The sequence below is a fragment of the Barbus barbus genome (assembly GCF_936440315.1).
Source record: "Barbus barbus genome assembly, chromosome: 15".
Lineage (NCBI taxonomy): Eukaryota > Metazoa > Chordata > Actinopteri > Cypriniformes > Cyprinidae > Barbus > Barbus barbus.
This window is the reverse complement of record NC_136743.1, coordinates 10717047-10734341: the sequence shown is the minus strand read 5'-3', so window position 1 is coordinate 10734341 and position 17295 is coordinate 10717047. Positions and strand designations below refer to the sequence as shown.

Below are 17295 nucleotides of genomic sequence, written 5' to 3'. Positions count from 1 at the left end.
CATGAAAATCAAAAATCAGTCTCTCAAAATATTAGAATATTTACATTTGAGTTTCAATTAATGACCATCCCTAGTATAAATTCAGAGTATCTCTTGTTCTTTGAAACCACAATAATCGTACAATAATAGTAAATATTGAAGTTATTGTGCTTTAACAAATACCACAGTAAAACTATGGTTACGGTGGGAGAAGCATGGTATATTTTGTGGTAACTGTGCATTGATAACACATGACATGGTCGAGTGAATATGGTAAATGTGTGGACTTTTTACACGATCCCTTTCTCACCACAGGCAAATTTTAATTAATAACTTCATTCATAAACACGAAGCAATGGAGTATTTTATAAGAGGTACCTGTATATGTGTCCTGAAGTCATCTAAATCCATCGTTTAATGCGCTATTTCGCTGGTCTTTGGTCCGTGTGCAGTTGTTGGGGAAATGATCGCCTCTGTTGGTACTCCAGTGATAACTTCACCTTCATACATGTGTGCGGTGATTAAGGATGTGGATCGATGATAACAGCCTTCTCAGCTTACCAGTAGGCTCAGCAGATCCCTTCTGGTCCATATCTGTGACCTGATAACGGCCACTGGCAATGATCCAGAAGACGAACATTGATGCCCTCCACAAAGAGGGTAAGTCACAGAGGGTCATTACTGAAAGGTGTGGCTGTTTACAGAGTGCTGTATCAAAGCATATTAAATGCAAAGTTGACTGGAAGGAAGAATTTGGGTAGGAAAAGGTGCACAAGCAACAGGGATGACTGCAAGCTTGAGAATACTGTCAAGCAAAACTGATTCAAACACTTGGGAGAGCTTCACAAGGAGTGGATTGAAGCTGGAGTCAGTGCATCAAGAGTCACCACGCTCAGACGTCTTCAGGAAAAGGGCCAAGCCACTTCTGAACTAATTTAGAGGCCTTACAAATTCATGCAACTCTTGTAAAAAATATAATACACATACTGTATAATATCAAATATTATACAGTATAGGTTGTATAGGGTTAAAGAATGTTTCAAATGTTTTGTGTGAAGAAACACTGCACCACAATGGAATTAAAAAAATATTCCACAGATGAAAGTCATACAGGAACATGGAGGAGTTTCAGTAAAAAGATGCCAAAATGTATTTTTGTGTGTGTGAACTGTCCTTTTAAGTAAATCTGCAAACATGCATAAAATGGAAAAAATACAATGACACAGCCGGTTTGACACTACAGGACTTTACTTGAATTGAATCCAAGTTCATTGTCTATACAAGATATATTTACAATGTTTGAAATAGGGGAACTAAACAAAACACTAGATACAACTGAGGTATTAGCTAAAAGCATGTACATGTATTTAACTTGTAAATATCAATCATGATAAACAGTTTGAGATGTGTCATCTGCTTTAGAAAACATCTTATCACAACATGAGGTAGGAGAGCAATGTCTCATTTTCATGCAAGAGCAAAAAACCTCTCATCACACTGTAGGATTGGCAACGTATGCAATGATACACACAAACACTACATTTCATATCTCAGAATCGCAACTTAAAATATCTTTGCTGTTTACAAAGTCGTAAACAATGATATTGTTTCTATTACAGTGTTGATTGTTCTCGAAAAAAAAGCATCACATCTGATTTTTTTTCCTTTTTTTTTTTTTTATAGTAATGTCTCAGTTACACATTAGAAAAGGTGTGATTAAGACCATAGGGACACATGCTGTGCTGGCAGGGACTTATTTGTATACTACGTGTATTTTTTTACCATTATAAAAAAAAAAAAAAGTTTATATAATTGCAATTTTCTTTTCTATTCTGCCACTAATCAGCTCAAGGGAGCCACAGTAATCATTATCCCCAGGAAAATGGGATATTTCCTCTATAATGCAAAATACATAGTAGCTTTGCTGAAAAACTCTAGCATTAGATTGTTTTTAAGTACAATTTTGCTAATTATATTATACCAGGCCTATACATATCAGATATTCAACATATTTCACACCTCTCGAATATGTACAAAGTTATCTGTATTCATTTTCCTAACACTGCAAAAGCCAAAAACAGGTTTGTTGTTTCAACAGTCTAAAGAGTACTGTATTCCTATGCCCAGAATTCAAATTTAACATGGCATTCTACATAGAAGATATACAGCGCCCCCCTGTGTACAAAATGCAATTTACAGGTTTCATAGAATCGTTACAAATGAAAAGGTATACTCTAGAAAGCTTCAGAAATACATTTTAATACCCAAAACTATCAAAAACAGCATTGAAACTGGCTGCTACAGAGGTAACTGTGGTGAAAACAAAAGAAATCTAATACTGATTGTACAGAAATTGTAGTCGACACTGTAGTAATGCATTACAGTGCCAAAACAAACAATCTCTCGAAAGAACTACACATGAAATCAGAGCTATATATATATATATATATATATATATATATATATATATATATATATATATATATATATATATATATATATATATATATATATATATATATATATATAAACACATTGCTCTTTTCAGTACACGAACAGTCTCTCATATCAAATGCTTCTAGCATCTTTATTATTCTCTTGAGCACGTTTTGTGCCCATTTACATAAAGACTACTCTTCTCAGACAATATGGAGTAACGTTTTTGGAAAGTTCGCATGTGTGAGAGAGAATAGAGAGAGAAAAAAAAAAAAAAAAAAAAAAAAAAATTCGCTTCTGCATTTTAGCAATAATGAATCTGTGTTTTAGCATAACAATATAGTAGCTAACAATACATGCATTATTTCACTCCCTTCTTTCTAAGAATTTTTCATTCTTAATTTTTTTAATATATTTATAGGTGTGTATATATATATATATATATATATATATAAATAATGGGGAAGAGGAAAAGCTGAACACCACCAAAATAACAACAGGTTGTCAATCTCAGTGGGATCCAATGAAATGGACGAAATGACCCACTGAAGGGAAACACTGAGGCACTGGACAGCATAAGTCACTGTTCCCGTTCCCCGCTGGATGGAGTGTAGAGGTTCTGAGCATCATGCATCCCTACACCACCTTACACAATTTATCAACAATCACTCATCAGGCAAAAAAAAAAAAGAAAGGAAAAAATTTTAAAAATATTGAACTTGGCCTACACCTAGCTCTTTCAAATGTGATCAGAAACCTTGAAAGATTGTTTATAAGAATTGAGTTAATATATTAAAGAATACTGTATGTACAACGTGTATATAAAGCTTTATTAGTAAATACATTAAATAATTTCTGAATAATTTCAAGAAAAAAAAAAGTTTAAAAAAAATGGCAAAGCACTCATTTACAATATAGTTTTGTTTTTTTGATTCTTCATAGCTGGATGTATTCACATAAGTCAGGGTGTTTCTTTACGTTTCCCTCTTTTGCATCTAAGAGGTTTTGCACTGTACACATTATCAGGTTTAGAAAACTGCTGCGGCTTGGCTGATTGTGAATCCGATGAGTTGTGCACAGTGGAATGTTCTAAGTGAGATATGTACATTACGAAAGAAGCCTAGATTCACGATACACAACCAATCTGAACAGAAGAAAGAAAAAGAAAGAAAGAACAAACTGCTCTAGTGGCAAAACCACCTCACTTCCTGTGTCCATCTTTCTTCATCCATCTAACAGTTGATGTATGAGTGGGCATCAGAGGCAGCTGCCCCATTCTGTGGAGACAAAGCGTGCCTCCTTCAACCCTCAGTGGCTGGGAGCTAACGTGACAGCATTAATTCCTTTTCATCCCTCCCTTGGCCCCCTGTCTGTTTTTCTTCTCCCTGTCAGACCTGTTTGTTCAGTCATCCAGAATAATGACACAGATGAATGAATAACAGGGGTATATGAAGCAAAAAATTCAGGCTAAACACCCAAATCATTTAACCTGGAATCCAGCATTCAAAAACTAGGAACTTTATTAGCAGTTCTCAGATGAATAAAGAAATCAGCTTTAGGTTTATGGGAGATTGTGTACTTCATTGACATCGTCAATTGCACTTCTAATGAATACTTTGCTAAGAAAAGGACAAATATAAGGTCTACTGTGTGCTTTGTTTAAAGATCGGATGTCGATCTCGCAATTTCTGAGCAACTACAAGCAGTATGTTCTTATTGGCACTATAGGAATCCTTTCAATGCTCTCAGAGTGAGGTGGACTGCACTATCCTGAAGCTTCTGCCTGTAGTTAAATGGGGGCCGAGTTTCATAGTGTTCTCCAGCAGGGGGCGAATGTGAGTCTTTGCTTACTGCATCATGCAGGAATGAACTGAGCTGTTTGTCATATACCAGCCTGCAAAGGGTCAGCAGTGCAGACAGGAAACATATAATCAACACCAGACTGAAAAGAAAAATGGCAGGCAGGGAAAGAAAATGGAGGGGAGAAGGAGAGGAAGAGGGGGAGGATTATGATCTTAAACCAGGGGCCTCAATAAGGGGCCCCCTCTACATTTCCGAATCACTTGTATTAAGTATAATGACTTAAATATGCTATATAATAATATTTTACTGATATTTTTGTGACGTTAACAAAAGCCTTCTCCCATTTCTTCTGTAGGAAACGATAATACACAAAATGAAAATAAAAAGTAAACATCCACATGGTTTCTTGCTGCTGCAGGGCATTGGCGTCTTGCCGTTTGGCATCCTTGGCTTCGTGTCACAGGTAGTATTTACTGAGTGTCAGTTTCCTGTATCCAAAGAGCTGGGAGCAGAAAAGTACTCGAGCGCTTTCCCAATGCCACAGGAGGCAAGAAGTCCAACAAAGAAACACCTCCACTGTCCCATCAGCCTCTCAGCACGACTATAAATTAAAACAAACTTGTACATCCAAACAATGCTTAACAACTGGTTCGAGGGCAGGGTGACACGAAAAGTCTTTTTAAATTAAACACAAACATGAAGCCTTTTTTTGTGGTGGTGCGAGACAAACGGAAGCAGCTGCTCTTTTCTGCAGAGGTTGTCTTGTGTTTGTCTGTGACGCTGCAGGGAGTGGGCGAGCGTGTTCCTGGGCTACAGGCGTGGAAGTGTGCGAGAGAGGGGGGCGAGTTTATCTGGAGGTTACCTCAGGGGCCGGTGAAGAGAGGGAATGCTGGGATTGGGGACTTGCGGAAGGGGTCGGGGGCTGGGCAGGGCTAGTGCTGCGGCTCCCCTTGGTGCCAGACTGGACCATCTGCTGCTGAAGCTGCGAGATCATGAGCTCCAGCTTCTCTCTGGCCTCCCGCTCTCTGCAGAGCTCCTCCTGCAGTTCCTGCCTCTCTGTCTCGGCACGCTCCAGACGGCAGCGAAGCTCACACAGCTGCGGACAGAACGAGAGCGTGGTTACAAACACAACACAAACGCACAAAATATTTCATACAAAAAAAAAAAAATCAGAGTACCAGTGATTTCTGCAGTAGAGCAAATCTACAGGTCCTTCTCAAAAAATTAGCATATTGTGATAAAGTTAATTATTTTCTGTAATGTACTGATAAACATTAGACTTTCATATATTTTAGATTCATTACAACACAACTGAAGTAGTTCAAGCCTTTTATTGTTTTAATATTGATGATTTTGGCATACAGCTCATGAAAACCCAAAATTCCTTTCTCAAAAAATTTGCATATCATGAAAAGGTTCTCTAAACGAGCTATTAACCTAATCATCTGAATCAACTAATTAACTCTAAACACCTGCAAAAGATTCCTGAGGCTTTTAAAAACTCCCAGCCTGGTTCATTACTCAAAACCGCAATCATGGGTAAGACTGCCGACCTGACTGCTGTCCAGAAGGCCATCATTGACACCCTCAAACAAGAGGGTAAGACACAGAAAGAAATTTCTGAACGAATAGGCTGTTCCCAGAGTGCTGTATCAAGGCACCTCAGTGGGAAGTCTGTGGGAAGGAAAAAGTGTGGCAGAAAACGCAGCACAACGAGAAGAGGTGACCGGACCCTGAGGAAGATTGTGGAGAAGGACCGATTCCAGACCTTGGGGGACCTGCGGAAGCAGTGGACTGAGTCTGGAGTAGAAACATCCAGAGCCACCGTGTACAGGCGTGTGCAGGAAATGGGCTACAGGTGCCGCATTCCCCAGGTCAAGCCACTTTTGAACCAGAAACAGCGGCAGAAGCGCCTGACCTGGGCTACAGAGAAGCAGCACTGGACTGTTGCTCAGTGGTCCAAAGTACTTTTTTCGGATGAAAGCAAATTTTGCATGTCATTCGGAAATCAAGGTGCCAGAGTCTGGAGGAAGACTGGGGAGAGGGAAATGCCAAAATGCCTTAAGTCCAGTGTCAAGTACCCACAGTCAGTGATGCTGGTGTTGGTCCACTGTGTTTTATCAAGGGCAGGGTCAATGCAGCTAGCTATCAGGAGATTTTGGAGCACTTCATGCTTCCATCTGCTGAAAAGCTTTATGGAGATGAAGATTTCATTTTTCAGCACGACCTGGCACCTGCTCACAGTGCCAAAACCACTGGTAAATGGTTTACTGACCATGGTATTACTGTGCTCAATTGGCCTGCCAACTCTCCTGACCTGAACCCCATAGAGAATCTGTGGGATATTGTGAAGAGAAAGTTGAGAGACGCAAGACCCAACACTCTGGATGAGCTTAAGGCCGCTATCGAAGCATCCTGGGCCTCCATAACACCTCAGCAGTGCCACAGGCTGATTGCCTCCATGCCACGCCGCATTGAAGCAGTCATTTCTGCAAAAGGATTCCCGACCAAGTATTGAGTGCATAAATGAACATAATGGCCATTCTTTTATTGGTCGGATGAAATATGCAAATTTTTTGAGATAGGAATTTTGGGTTTTCATGAGCTGTATGCCAAAATCATCAATATTAAAACAATAAAAGGCTTGAACTACTTCAGTTGTGTTGTAATGAATCTAAAATATATGAAAGTCTAATGTTTATCAGTACATTACAGAAAATAATGAACTTTATCACAATATGCTAATTTTTTGAGAAGGACCTGTATAGCGCCTTTTTAAGATTTCATGTCCGCATGGACAACAGTGCATGTGCGAGGGATTTGAGAGCTTGAAAAGAACGGTTCACTGGATACTGTGCACACGCTGAACGCATCAATCCATTCTCATGGGCAAAGGAGTATACTTTGAAAGGCTTGCATGCTGAACTGTGCATATAGCCATATAGGCTAAAGAAAGAAAACAAGAAAAATCAAAAAATGCAATAAAGAAAAACAGTGCATCAACTATAAATGTTTTAGAGCAGTTAATGTATTTACATCTGCAAGTCTATACTTTTAGAAAATTTTAGAAAAGTGATTTGATATCTGATGCACTGTTATTATAGTATTATTGATATGCTATTATCGAACTGTATTTTCAGTTTTCATTTTAAGTAATCTGATATGTATAATTGATCATTTTTATTATTATTATTATTATTATTTATTCCATTGCACTTTTTTATTTCATGGCAACATTGCTAATTACTGCTTAATTATTTTAGGTGTAATTTTTTATTATCGAACATTTTTTCTAGAGTCATAGACTCCATTTACCCCTTCATTTAGCAACAATAAAAGCAAACACACAAAATCAAATGAATAATAGTAAAAATTACATGCAAATGTTACTTAAATTGCTAATAAAATCAACAGTATTTAGACAGTCTGATTTGATTAGACTGGATATGTGATTTAAAATGTTTGAGCACCACTGCCCTAATTGATAGTTGAAATGCAGAATTCAGGCCCAGTGTGCAAATCAGTCAGACACTGGCTCTCCATCTCCATCAGTGTGCGTGCGTATCTGTCTTCCTGTTACTGAATCCCTCCCACACACAGATGAGCTGCGCTGATCCATGCAGCATATTGCATTGGGTACAGGAATAATTCACACTGGGTATAGTTTATCATTGCATCACACAGTCATTCTGAGCGTGCTGTGAGGCTCTGCTGCGGTCAACGCATGTACCTGCGCGTTGTACTGCGCCTCCTGCTCTTTTGGTTGGCAGGCGCAGCTCTGTTGCCTGAGCTGCTCCAGTCGGTGTTCCAGCTGTCTCTGCTCCTGCCGCACCTCCCCCAGTCTCTGAGCATGCTCAGTGTGCACCGCCTCCAGCTCGTTCTGCAGCTCCAGTTGATCCGCAGACAACTCCCTCAGCCTGGCTGCCTCGCCCCCGCGCACTGCCTCCAGCTCCTGCACACACACGCACATCAAGACAAGCGTCAAACAATGTACAGCAAAGGTCGAGGGTTTGTAGTGGACGAGTCAGGGGTGATAAAGCTCAACTGGAACATACTCCTTTTTGCTCTGGCCTTCACCTTTACTCTCACTATAACAAGGTCTCTCGCTTTTCACAGGAGCACAAAAGAGCTTCTCTGATACACAACTAGTCCATCTCCTTGGCTCTATTCCAATCTCTAGTGAGCTGCCTATTTAGAGGAGCATTTTTAAACAACACAGGCGTGCACCCAACATGAAGGCTGCTCCAAGCAGAAGGCAAGAAAATCACGCTGCGTTTTAAGATAACCCGTTTAGGCCAAAATCTAGGGCAGAATCGCATGTATCATTTCACAGATGAGGCAATGCCAGACGCAATATAAAAAACTTAATGATAATTTCCTTCCAAAATGGCAGCAGGAAATGCATAAATGTGCGCATATACAATGTATATATAATGTGCAGATAAAAATCTAATAAAAAAAATTTACTATTTCATTGATTACATGTTTGCGATCTATTCTTTGTACTCAGCTTTTCAACTTAGGTTAGATGCCATTTTTAATTTCACAAAACCTTTAATTTTTCATGTGAAATTAAAAATGGCATCTAATCTCTAATATATATATATATACACATACTGAACTGACAGGAAGTGAAGTGGGATAGAGATAGGGGGCAGGATCAGGAAAGGTCCTCGAGTCAGGATTCGAACTTGGGACGCCCGTAGCGCTGACTCAACTAATCTTTTTAACAGAAATATTTTTTGTTCCATCTTATATTATCCTATTAGAGAGCAGAAAAAGATACAGTTGACTTATTAGAATTTAAAAAGAAAAAAATATTTAAATTTTTACGACACTAAAAAGCAATTAATTTTAGAAACAACATTGACATACTGTGTTTTTCAAAAAATATATATAAGCAAGGTCTTTGCACAAAAATAAAATTGCTGACTTAAAATTGTAAGGATGGGGGTCTGTCGCAAGGGGATCAACATATCTGAGTTTGTAACGTGTCGTTAGGCAGCATATGGTGTACGAAGCCAACAGGTTACTTATGAGATATGTTGCTTCCTTAGAAGCCGATGTAGACAGCAGACAGCTCATTAAGGTTTCGGACAGAGCCTCTGTGACTCAGGAAGGGATGATTGGTCTAATCTGACTGTCTCACCATCTCCAGCTGCAGCTGTTTCTGAAGGGTGGAATTAAGCTTTTCTTGCTGCCGCCGGTACATCTGTACGATCTCCAGCATGATCCTGTCCTTGTCGTCCTCCGCTCCACTGTCTTTGCCCTCTGTGGGAATGGGGGCGTGCTGCTTGCCGCCCGGGCTGGTCTCCATGGCGACTGACGGAGGAGGTTGGCGGCGCTCGTTTGCTTCGCCCGCGTGGTGGGATTTGGCCTCCTCTGCAATGGAGGAAGGAGATGTGGGAAGATCTGAGGGAAAGAGAAGAAATAGTTAACCACACTCATGCAATCACACACACCTTATCTGTCATGTCCTGAAAGTCTGTGTGACTAATTCTCTGTGGGTGTCTCTCTTTGAAGGTCAGCGTAGAGGGGAAGCGCTGGAAGTATCACACAGAAATGTGAGACATGTTGAGAATTTCTCGATCTAAAGTAATTTTGTAATGCTGCTAAGGGGCAACACATGCTCTACATACACATCACCTGCACTAGGCAAACAGCAGCAGTCTAGCATGTGTGTTTAGATGAGGAATACGGGAGTCCAAAGGAACAGAGAGAGCAAGAGAGATACAGCTCATTTAAATGTAGGACAGGCAGGCTGCAGGTCTGGCACTGCAGAGCCGAATAACAGCCTCGCTCTGCTGCTAGCCTCTACTGTGACTAAGACCTGTCTGTCACACTCAAAAGAATGAGTCAGAGAAGGAGAACGAGAGACGGAAGGGACACGAGGGAGCCAGGATGGAGAACGGGCACGTGGAAGAAAAAGAGACAGGGGAGTCAGGATGGAGACTGGTTGTATATAAAGAAAGTGGCAAGACGGAGGAGGAGTATACTGAAGAAAGAGAGACAGATTGAAGGAAGAGAGACAGAGGGCACCTGGATACAAGAGATACATGGACGACAGTGGTATAGATTAAAACAAAAAAAAAAAAATAAACTAAAGGGGAGCCAGGATGGAGAATGGGCATACTGAAGAAAGAAAGATGAGAGATGGAGCCAGAATGGAGAGCAAGTACATAGAAGAAAAAGAGAGACGAGAGCCATGGGAGTCAAAATGGAGACTGGGTGTATATAAAGATAGAGAGAGACAAACTGAGAATAAAGAGAGGGGGAGCCAAGATGGAGAACGGGTAAACTGAAGAAAGAAAGATGAGAGATGGAGGAGTCAGAATGGAGAACGGGTGCATGGAAGAAAAAAAAAAAAAAAAAAAAACTGACTGACGAAGAGAGACAGAAGAAAGAGAGAGAAAAAAGGGGAACCCAGGATGGAGAACGGGTACATGGAAGAAAGAGACGAGAGACATTGGAGTCAGAATGGAGACTGGGCGTATATAAAGGAAGTGAGACAAACTGAGAATAAAGAGAAGGGGAGCCAAGAGGGAGAACGGATAAACTGAACAAAGAATGATGCGAGATGGAGGAGCCAGAATGGAGAACAAGTACACGGATGAAAAAGAAACAGACTGAAGAAGAGAGACAGGGAGAAAGAGAAAAGGGGAGCCAGGATGGAGAACATGTACACTGAAGGGAGATGACAGAAAGAGATAAGAAAAAAAAAAGAAAAAGAGAAAGCGAGGTGAGCAGTGGGCCAGAGGGGGTTGAAAGAGGATCAAAAAGTGAAAAAAAAGGATGAGTAAGGCACAGAGAAAAAAGGAAAACGAGAGAGAGACAGGACGGGAGGAAATGTGGCGTGCTGCGGTGGAGACTGGAGAGATCCCTCCCCCAGCACACTAGAGCGATATGACACTTGCAAGGACAGCGGCCTCTTTTCATTCTCTTTCTCTTCACTGGCAACTATAAAATGTGAGTTGTATTAATCATTAGCAAGACACTCTCAGCAGCTCCTCACCCTTTAAGTGAGTCAACCACATTCATGCCCATAAACTTCTGACCTTTAACAGCACATCATTCTTGTGCATGCATGTGCATTCATTTACAAGGATAACTAAAGAGTGCGGGGGTACTGACCTGTGGTGGGCTGGCTGTCGTGGGTCAGTGTTCTCCTGCTGTAGTGTTGCTTGAGCAGGGCCCCCAGAACCTCATGGCTCACTTCCCCCTCCTTCCGCAGGGACACGTTAGGGGCCACCATCTTATCATAAGTGTACAGGTAGTAACTGCAAACATAACAAACACCCTCAGGCTGGTGCACATACAACGCTGAAACTAAAAACTCCAACAATATCAGGAGAATTGTTTCTCTCAGAGAGCAACACTTTTCACACGTACAGCTGAGCAGGTAATGATGCACTACAGAGTTAATCGCAATAATCAGATCAGACTGGGAAAAATTAACATTTTTTAAAAAGGTTCTAGTTGAAGTGTGGCGATGCAATTTGATCCCTTTTTATCTTGTCAACTGACTCTGGACCTTCAGGTCAAGTGCTGTTATTCTCTTATGAGGTTTGCAACTATAAATCTTAATTACATTTTAACACTGTAAAAAGATGAGTGGTACAAATGGCATCAGAATGCTAGGGTGTTGTGATTGGTTGACAGAGCACTGCTATGGTGTTTCTAGGGTCAACGCTTGCAGGTTCAAACCAAAGAGACCCAGGTTTCCCCAGAAACCCTAGATAAGCTCCATCTATGGGATTTTGCCCATATTATGATATCCACTTCTTTTATGATCCTGGAACAAGGAAATACTGGGGAAAAAGGGCCGTACCTTGGGTGGATGATGGGCCCTTGTCCTGGTTCCTCTTTGATGTCAGGAAACAGTCGACTGAACACCAGTGAAGATTGCAAGTTGCCCTGTACACACAAACAAGTGTGTATCAATATTAAATGAAGCACTTTAGGACCGTTTGAATACGAAATGGACTGTTTGAGCTGCATTAAAATACATGTCTACACATATTTGTACATGAATACTACAGAAGTTCTTTAAGGTTTCATTACACAGATTATCAAGCGCATTTGCGCAGGAGCAGTCGGACAGCAATAATTACACACAAATGTACAAACACACAGCGGGAAACTTGGTGAGGGGAGTGAGGATGCCTGAAGCAGAGTAAACTAAAGAGAGCAGTACAAACATCCTGCTGTAATATCATGTATGCATGAGAAGAACTCATCCATCAGTGGCCACATAGCACAGGCTGACAGGTAGAGCATTAATGAAGAGGATAAGAGAAAGACGGCATTAAGTGAAACAGCCCGGTTGGGTTTCTGGCTGTTGATTGTTGATATACAGGCTGGTTGAGGAATACTGGGGAAGAGTGTGGCTCTGTTTTAAAGATGCGTCTCAGATGTGTCTCATGTGAACGTATTTTGAGAGGACGGCCTCTGATTGCGTGACTACTGTCTAGTGAATTAATATTTACACTATAAGCACAATGCAGTCAAAAGTCAAATATTTTGGACTTCACGTACACCTGCATTTAACGTCATCCCATTTCAAACGAATCACCTGAAAAATACACTACCCTTAAAAATGTATCCAAATAAAATAATTAAAAATAATTTAAAAATGTTAGAATATAAAAACTTTATAAAGTTTCCACACAAATATTAAGCAGAATAACTGTTTTCAACATAGATAATAAGAAAATATGTTTTTGAGCACCAAATCAGCATATTCCAATGGTTTTTGAAGGATCATGTGATTCCATGTGATCAAGACTGAGGTAATGGATGTTGAAAATTAAGCTTTGCCATTAGAGAAATTAATTACATTTTAAAATTTATTATTATATTATATAAATATATTTAAAATTTCCATAATATTTTCACAATACTACTGTTTCTGTATTTTCGATCAAATAAATGCAGCCTTGGTGAGCATAAGAGACTTCTTACCTAAAATTGCCGAACTCAAACTTTTGAACTGTAGTGTGTTAATAATAAACAATGCCCTCCACTGAAAGTGGTTTGCATGAAACAGTTTGGACCCTGTTTCACCTGACCCTGCCCAATTGTGATTAGGTCAACCCAAAATCACCACCCGAAATAAGAAAGGAAGGCCACAAGGTGACACCCAGATGGCTGTTGGGGCTCTTTTGTGTGTGAAATTAGATATTTCTGAATGAATGTGTGACTGAAAGAGAAAATGAGAGGAAGGGGTGTGAATGTGGGAGTTGTCTAGGGGGTGGGTGAGAAGGGTGAGGTCGGGTTTGAGGCCTGCGATGAGTATGAGTGAGTAAGATAGAGAGAAGCTGTTTCCTGCTTCTGACTCTATGAGGAAGAGGGTGTGTGTGGATAAACGGGGAGGCTGTTCTGTGCCTGTGTGTAAACAGAGACAAGCAGGAGACGGGCCACTTGAAGAACAATTCATTTGGAGAAATGGCAATGCTCAGAGAAATGGCTGTAGGAAAGGAAGTCCCACTGTACACTGCCTTATTAGCCTAATTTCCGCTAAAGAAGCTTAATTTAAGAAATAACGTTTCTTATTAGTGATTGAACTGTTATTACACACTAAACAGTTTTGGAGATTTTAGATTCAAGCACACATGATCATGTACTTGCAGGCCTATTGCTTAGATAGAAAATATCTGCCCGGGAGCAATGCCAAGATCCCCGTCGAGTAGCCTGACTTGCATTAAATGGACTTTGTTGTAAAATGATGCAGTACCTTAGATGGTACCTTTTTCTCCAGGATGCTATCAGACAGCTTGCTGTTAGGTGGGCAGGGTGCAGGACTGGACTTCCTCCCGTGACTGTCGTCATCCACCACCTTCTGTGAGAAAACACAAACACATGCTTTATGAGCACAAGTGTTAACACTTAGCTGCAAGCGTTCAGACATGTAATACATCTGATAATCACAGAGCTTGTGCACGAATCACCACATTCAATCTGTCCGTCACCTCCTCTGCTCAACGTGTTCGGCAAACACGCTGCGAGGATTATACATGTGTGCGCGCAAGTCACACACCATGAATCCAGGGCAAGCTCCGCACTGATGGTTGTCAGACTCAGACAGAGCTTAATATAGCTGACACAGAAGGATAGAGACCTTACATTCATCCAACATAACAACTGTTCACTTCTTATGACTGTGTGTGATTCATATGTGCATTTCTAATGTTTACAATCCGTAACATCCTCTATTTGGCAGAGCAAACCAGAAAGCGCAACGCACATCCTCGTCCCTCCATCACAGAGACACTAACAGTAGTGACTGGGTGAGTGCCAAAGGAGGAAGAACATGTTTTATCTGGAGTAAATTACAACTTCCTGCAGACAGCGGGATCTCCTGTTTCCTGTAGCCTGAAGAATGAATGACGATGTCGTTGCACAACATGACATGGCAACCCCACACATTTGCGCTAAACGCAAGAAAACGTGCACGTAGGAGATAGGGCTGTTTTTCTTGAGGGAAGAGGAGGACTGCAGCACAAGGGAGGGGTGGGCGGCTGCTGAGGGGGGGCAGGAACAATGAGCACACTGCAGTGGTGAGCCCATCTAACCTTGACAAGCCCACACACTATGTCTGTCGGCCCATCTCTCCACACTTCACGGCCCAGCCAACACTCCCTCCTCAGCCGTGACACATGCAATCACGCAGTCTCCAATCTATCTCCTTTATGTTTACAGTCTGCGATGGGAGTTCTTGTCCCTCGAGAGCCAAGTATGCAATTCTAATGTTTAAAACTGGTTCAATATGCTATGTTTGGAACACACTGCACAGTACACACACTGTATAAAAATAGTATACACACCTTTTTTGAGTGATTTTATTATTGCAACGTAACAGAAATTATATACAGTATATGAAATAGAACGCACAATAAAATTTTAAACATTAGCATGCCACAAAGACACAAGGATTAATCATGTTTAATTAATCAACTGGAGTCCATAACCATATTTATCTCAGGAAACAAATATGGATTTCTAATCCATTATGCAAATTGAGCAAAAAAGTGTCTTGGCAGTCCAATCAAACGAGTCATGCAAAAGATGTTAAGATAATAGTCCTAATTCATTCATCATACTAGAAATAGAAGGTCAAATCAAGTGCGTTGCATTGTGGGACACCGTTAGACACAGCACATTTCATATTAGGTCATGTGGGGATGCTGTGCATACTGAAAATGATCATATTATGCAGAGTATAGATATACACTTTATATCCAGCAGAAACAGCAAAAGTAGTATGCTATTTTGAACATAGCCATAGAGACGCCACATGCACCGTTTCATATTAGCGCTTCCAATCCGCTGTACCACGGTAAAAGCAGTGCAGCCTTGACGCAAGACCTTAGAGCAAAACAAACAAAAACAAGAGGATTTATCTAGCTGGCCTGCAGCACACGTGAGAGTAGTGATTGGGATAGTTGTGCGAAAGCTGTGGGCGCTGTTTACTGAGAGAGTTATTGCACTGTTCTCCTCAAGGACATGAGAAAATTACACTGGAACAGGTGTCTCATGCTCTCAAATGCACAAACATGAGATACGCGATATAAATCTACCATATAAGCGTGACGTGATATATAAACTAAGTGGTAAGAAAGCACCTGCTTACAAGGCCGTTGTAATGCACAGTTTATAAATTACAGTTTTCTTGAACGGTTATTTCTCAAATTCCAAATCCTACGGATAAGGTTGTTATGAGTTTCTCTCCACGCTCTCTTGCAGGGACGCAACACCTCAGCCACTCTAATCTCTTTTTAATTCGTATGTTAAAGCCCCACACACACACAATCGTACTCTGTAACACTACGTACTTGTGCACAGTTGACAAATGTAACTACCACAAATCCCTCACGACGCGACATGCGTTCAGAACAATAACACACAAACACCCAGAGGACACAAAGCCTGTTTGTCACAAACCTACGTGATATTCAAAACTGCAAAATTGTGTGTGAGAGAGGAAGGCGGCCCACATCAGCAACGGTGGGAGTTAGCATTCCTGCAGCTCACTCATTTGAAACGTTCCCCACTGCTCCGAACTCATCAGCGCATGCATGTTCGCACGCACACACCCCTCGATCTTCAGCACCAGAGTCCGTGCCGTTTCCTCTGCGCCCTGGATCTCTCGCACGCCCACGTCAGCTCGCTAACCTGAGCACCAAAACAACATCCTAGATCTAACGTTTTAAACCCCCCTCAAATTCACGTGCGCTCCCTCGAAACAGGCACAATGAGGTCACTGACACACAAACACAAATTCCACTTTGGCTCATTGACAATGAATGCTGTAACATGTGCACGCCTGACCGCATCGCTGAATTACTAACTACGGAGATCCCCTGGCAAAAACAGCTAAAAAACAACAACTGTACGCACAGAGGTTGACAGGAAAGAGTCATAAACACACGCAAGGTCTTTGCAGTTCCCGCACGAGCACGTTTTATGAGCTACGCCGTTAGTGGGGAATTACGAGCCATACGGGCTGATGATGAATCTTATCTAGGCCGGCCTCACACCTGTCATACAACGCAATGACCTTTGAGAGAGCGCAAGTGTGTACCGTAGGAATGCCATTTAACTTTTTTTTCTGATGTGTAGATGTGTGTAAAAGCATATAATTTGTGAAAATTTGTGAGTGTGTGTGTGGACTCGCGGGTAGATTTTTCATTGTAAGTACCTCACACACACACACACACACACACACACACAGTTTAGCACAATTCGTGTGAAAGACGGCACACGAGGGTGATTGTGTGTCCATCTGTTGCAGCTCTGGCAGAGGGTACTTATAAAGCGAAATGCAGTGCAAACATGCAGTTTTCAGTCACAAACACACAGAGGGCTGCTGGGGCCCCTCACTGTACCCCCTACACAGGTCTCCTATTCACACATCATTAGCACTGCAGGAAAGAAACGAAAGAGGACATATGTAAGCTGGGTGTATGGCGGAAAAATGTAGGTTTATTTAGAAAAAGTGTGCAAATGATTTATAATCTGAAAACGAATGATAGACTAGCATGTTGTTTATTACATACTATATAAGGGTTTTAAACAGTA

General features: G+C 41.1%; 1 protein-coding gene across 2 annotated transcripts in view; it reads right to left on the bottom strand.

The window, feature by feature from the left end:
* Positions 1-3223: 3223 nt before the first annotated feature.
* skila (SKI-like proto-oncogene a) overlaps positions 3224-17295 on the bottom strand; it is a 32037-nt gene continuing 17965 nt past the window's right edge. Inside the window, exons 3-8 of one of the 2 annotated variants that reach the window (XM_079436160.1) lie at positions 13952-14056; positions 12047-12132; positions 11350-11495; positions 9368-9630; positions 7949-8170; positions 3224-5314 (exon numbers count right to left, since the gene is read on the bottom strand). In XM_079436160.1, coding sequence (XP_079292286.1) covers positions 5066-5314; positions 7949-8170; positions 9368-9630; positions 11350-11495; positions 12047-12132; positions 13952-14056 — 1071 coding nt within the window. In that variant the 3' untranslated portion in view covers positions 3224-5065. The remainder of the gene's footprint in view (positions 5315-7948; positions 8171-9367; positions 9631-11349; positions 11496-12046; positions 12133-13951; positions 14057-17295) is intronic. The other variant, XM_079436161.1, reaches the window with a different exon arrangement.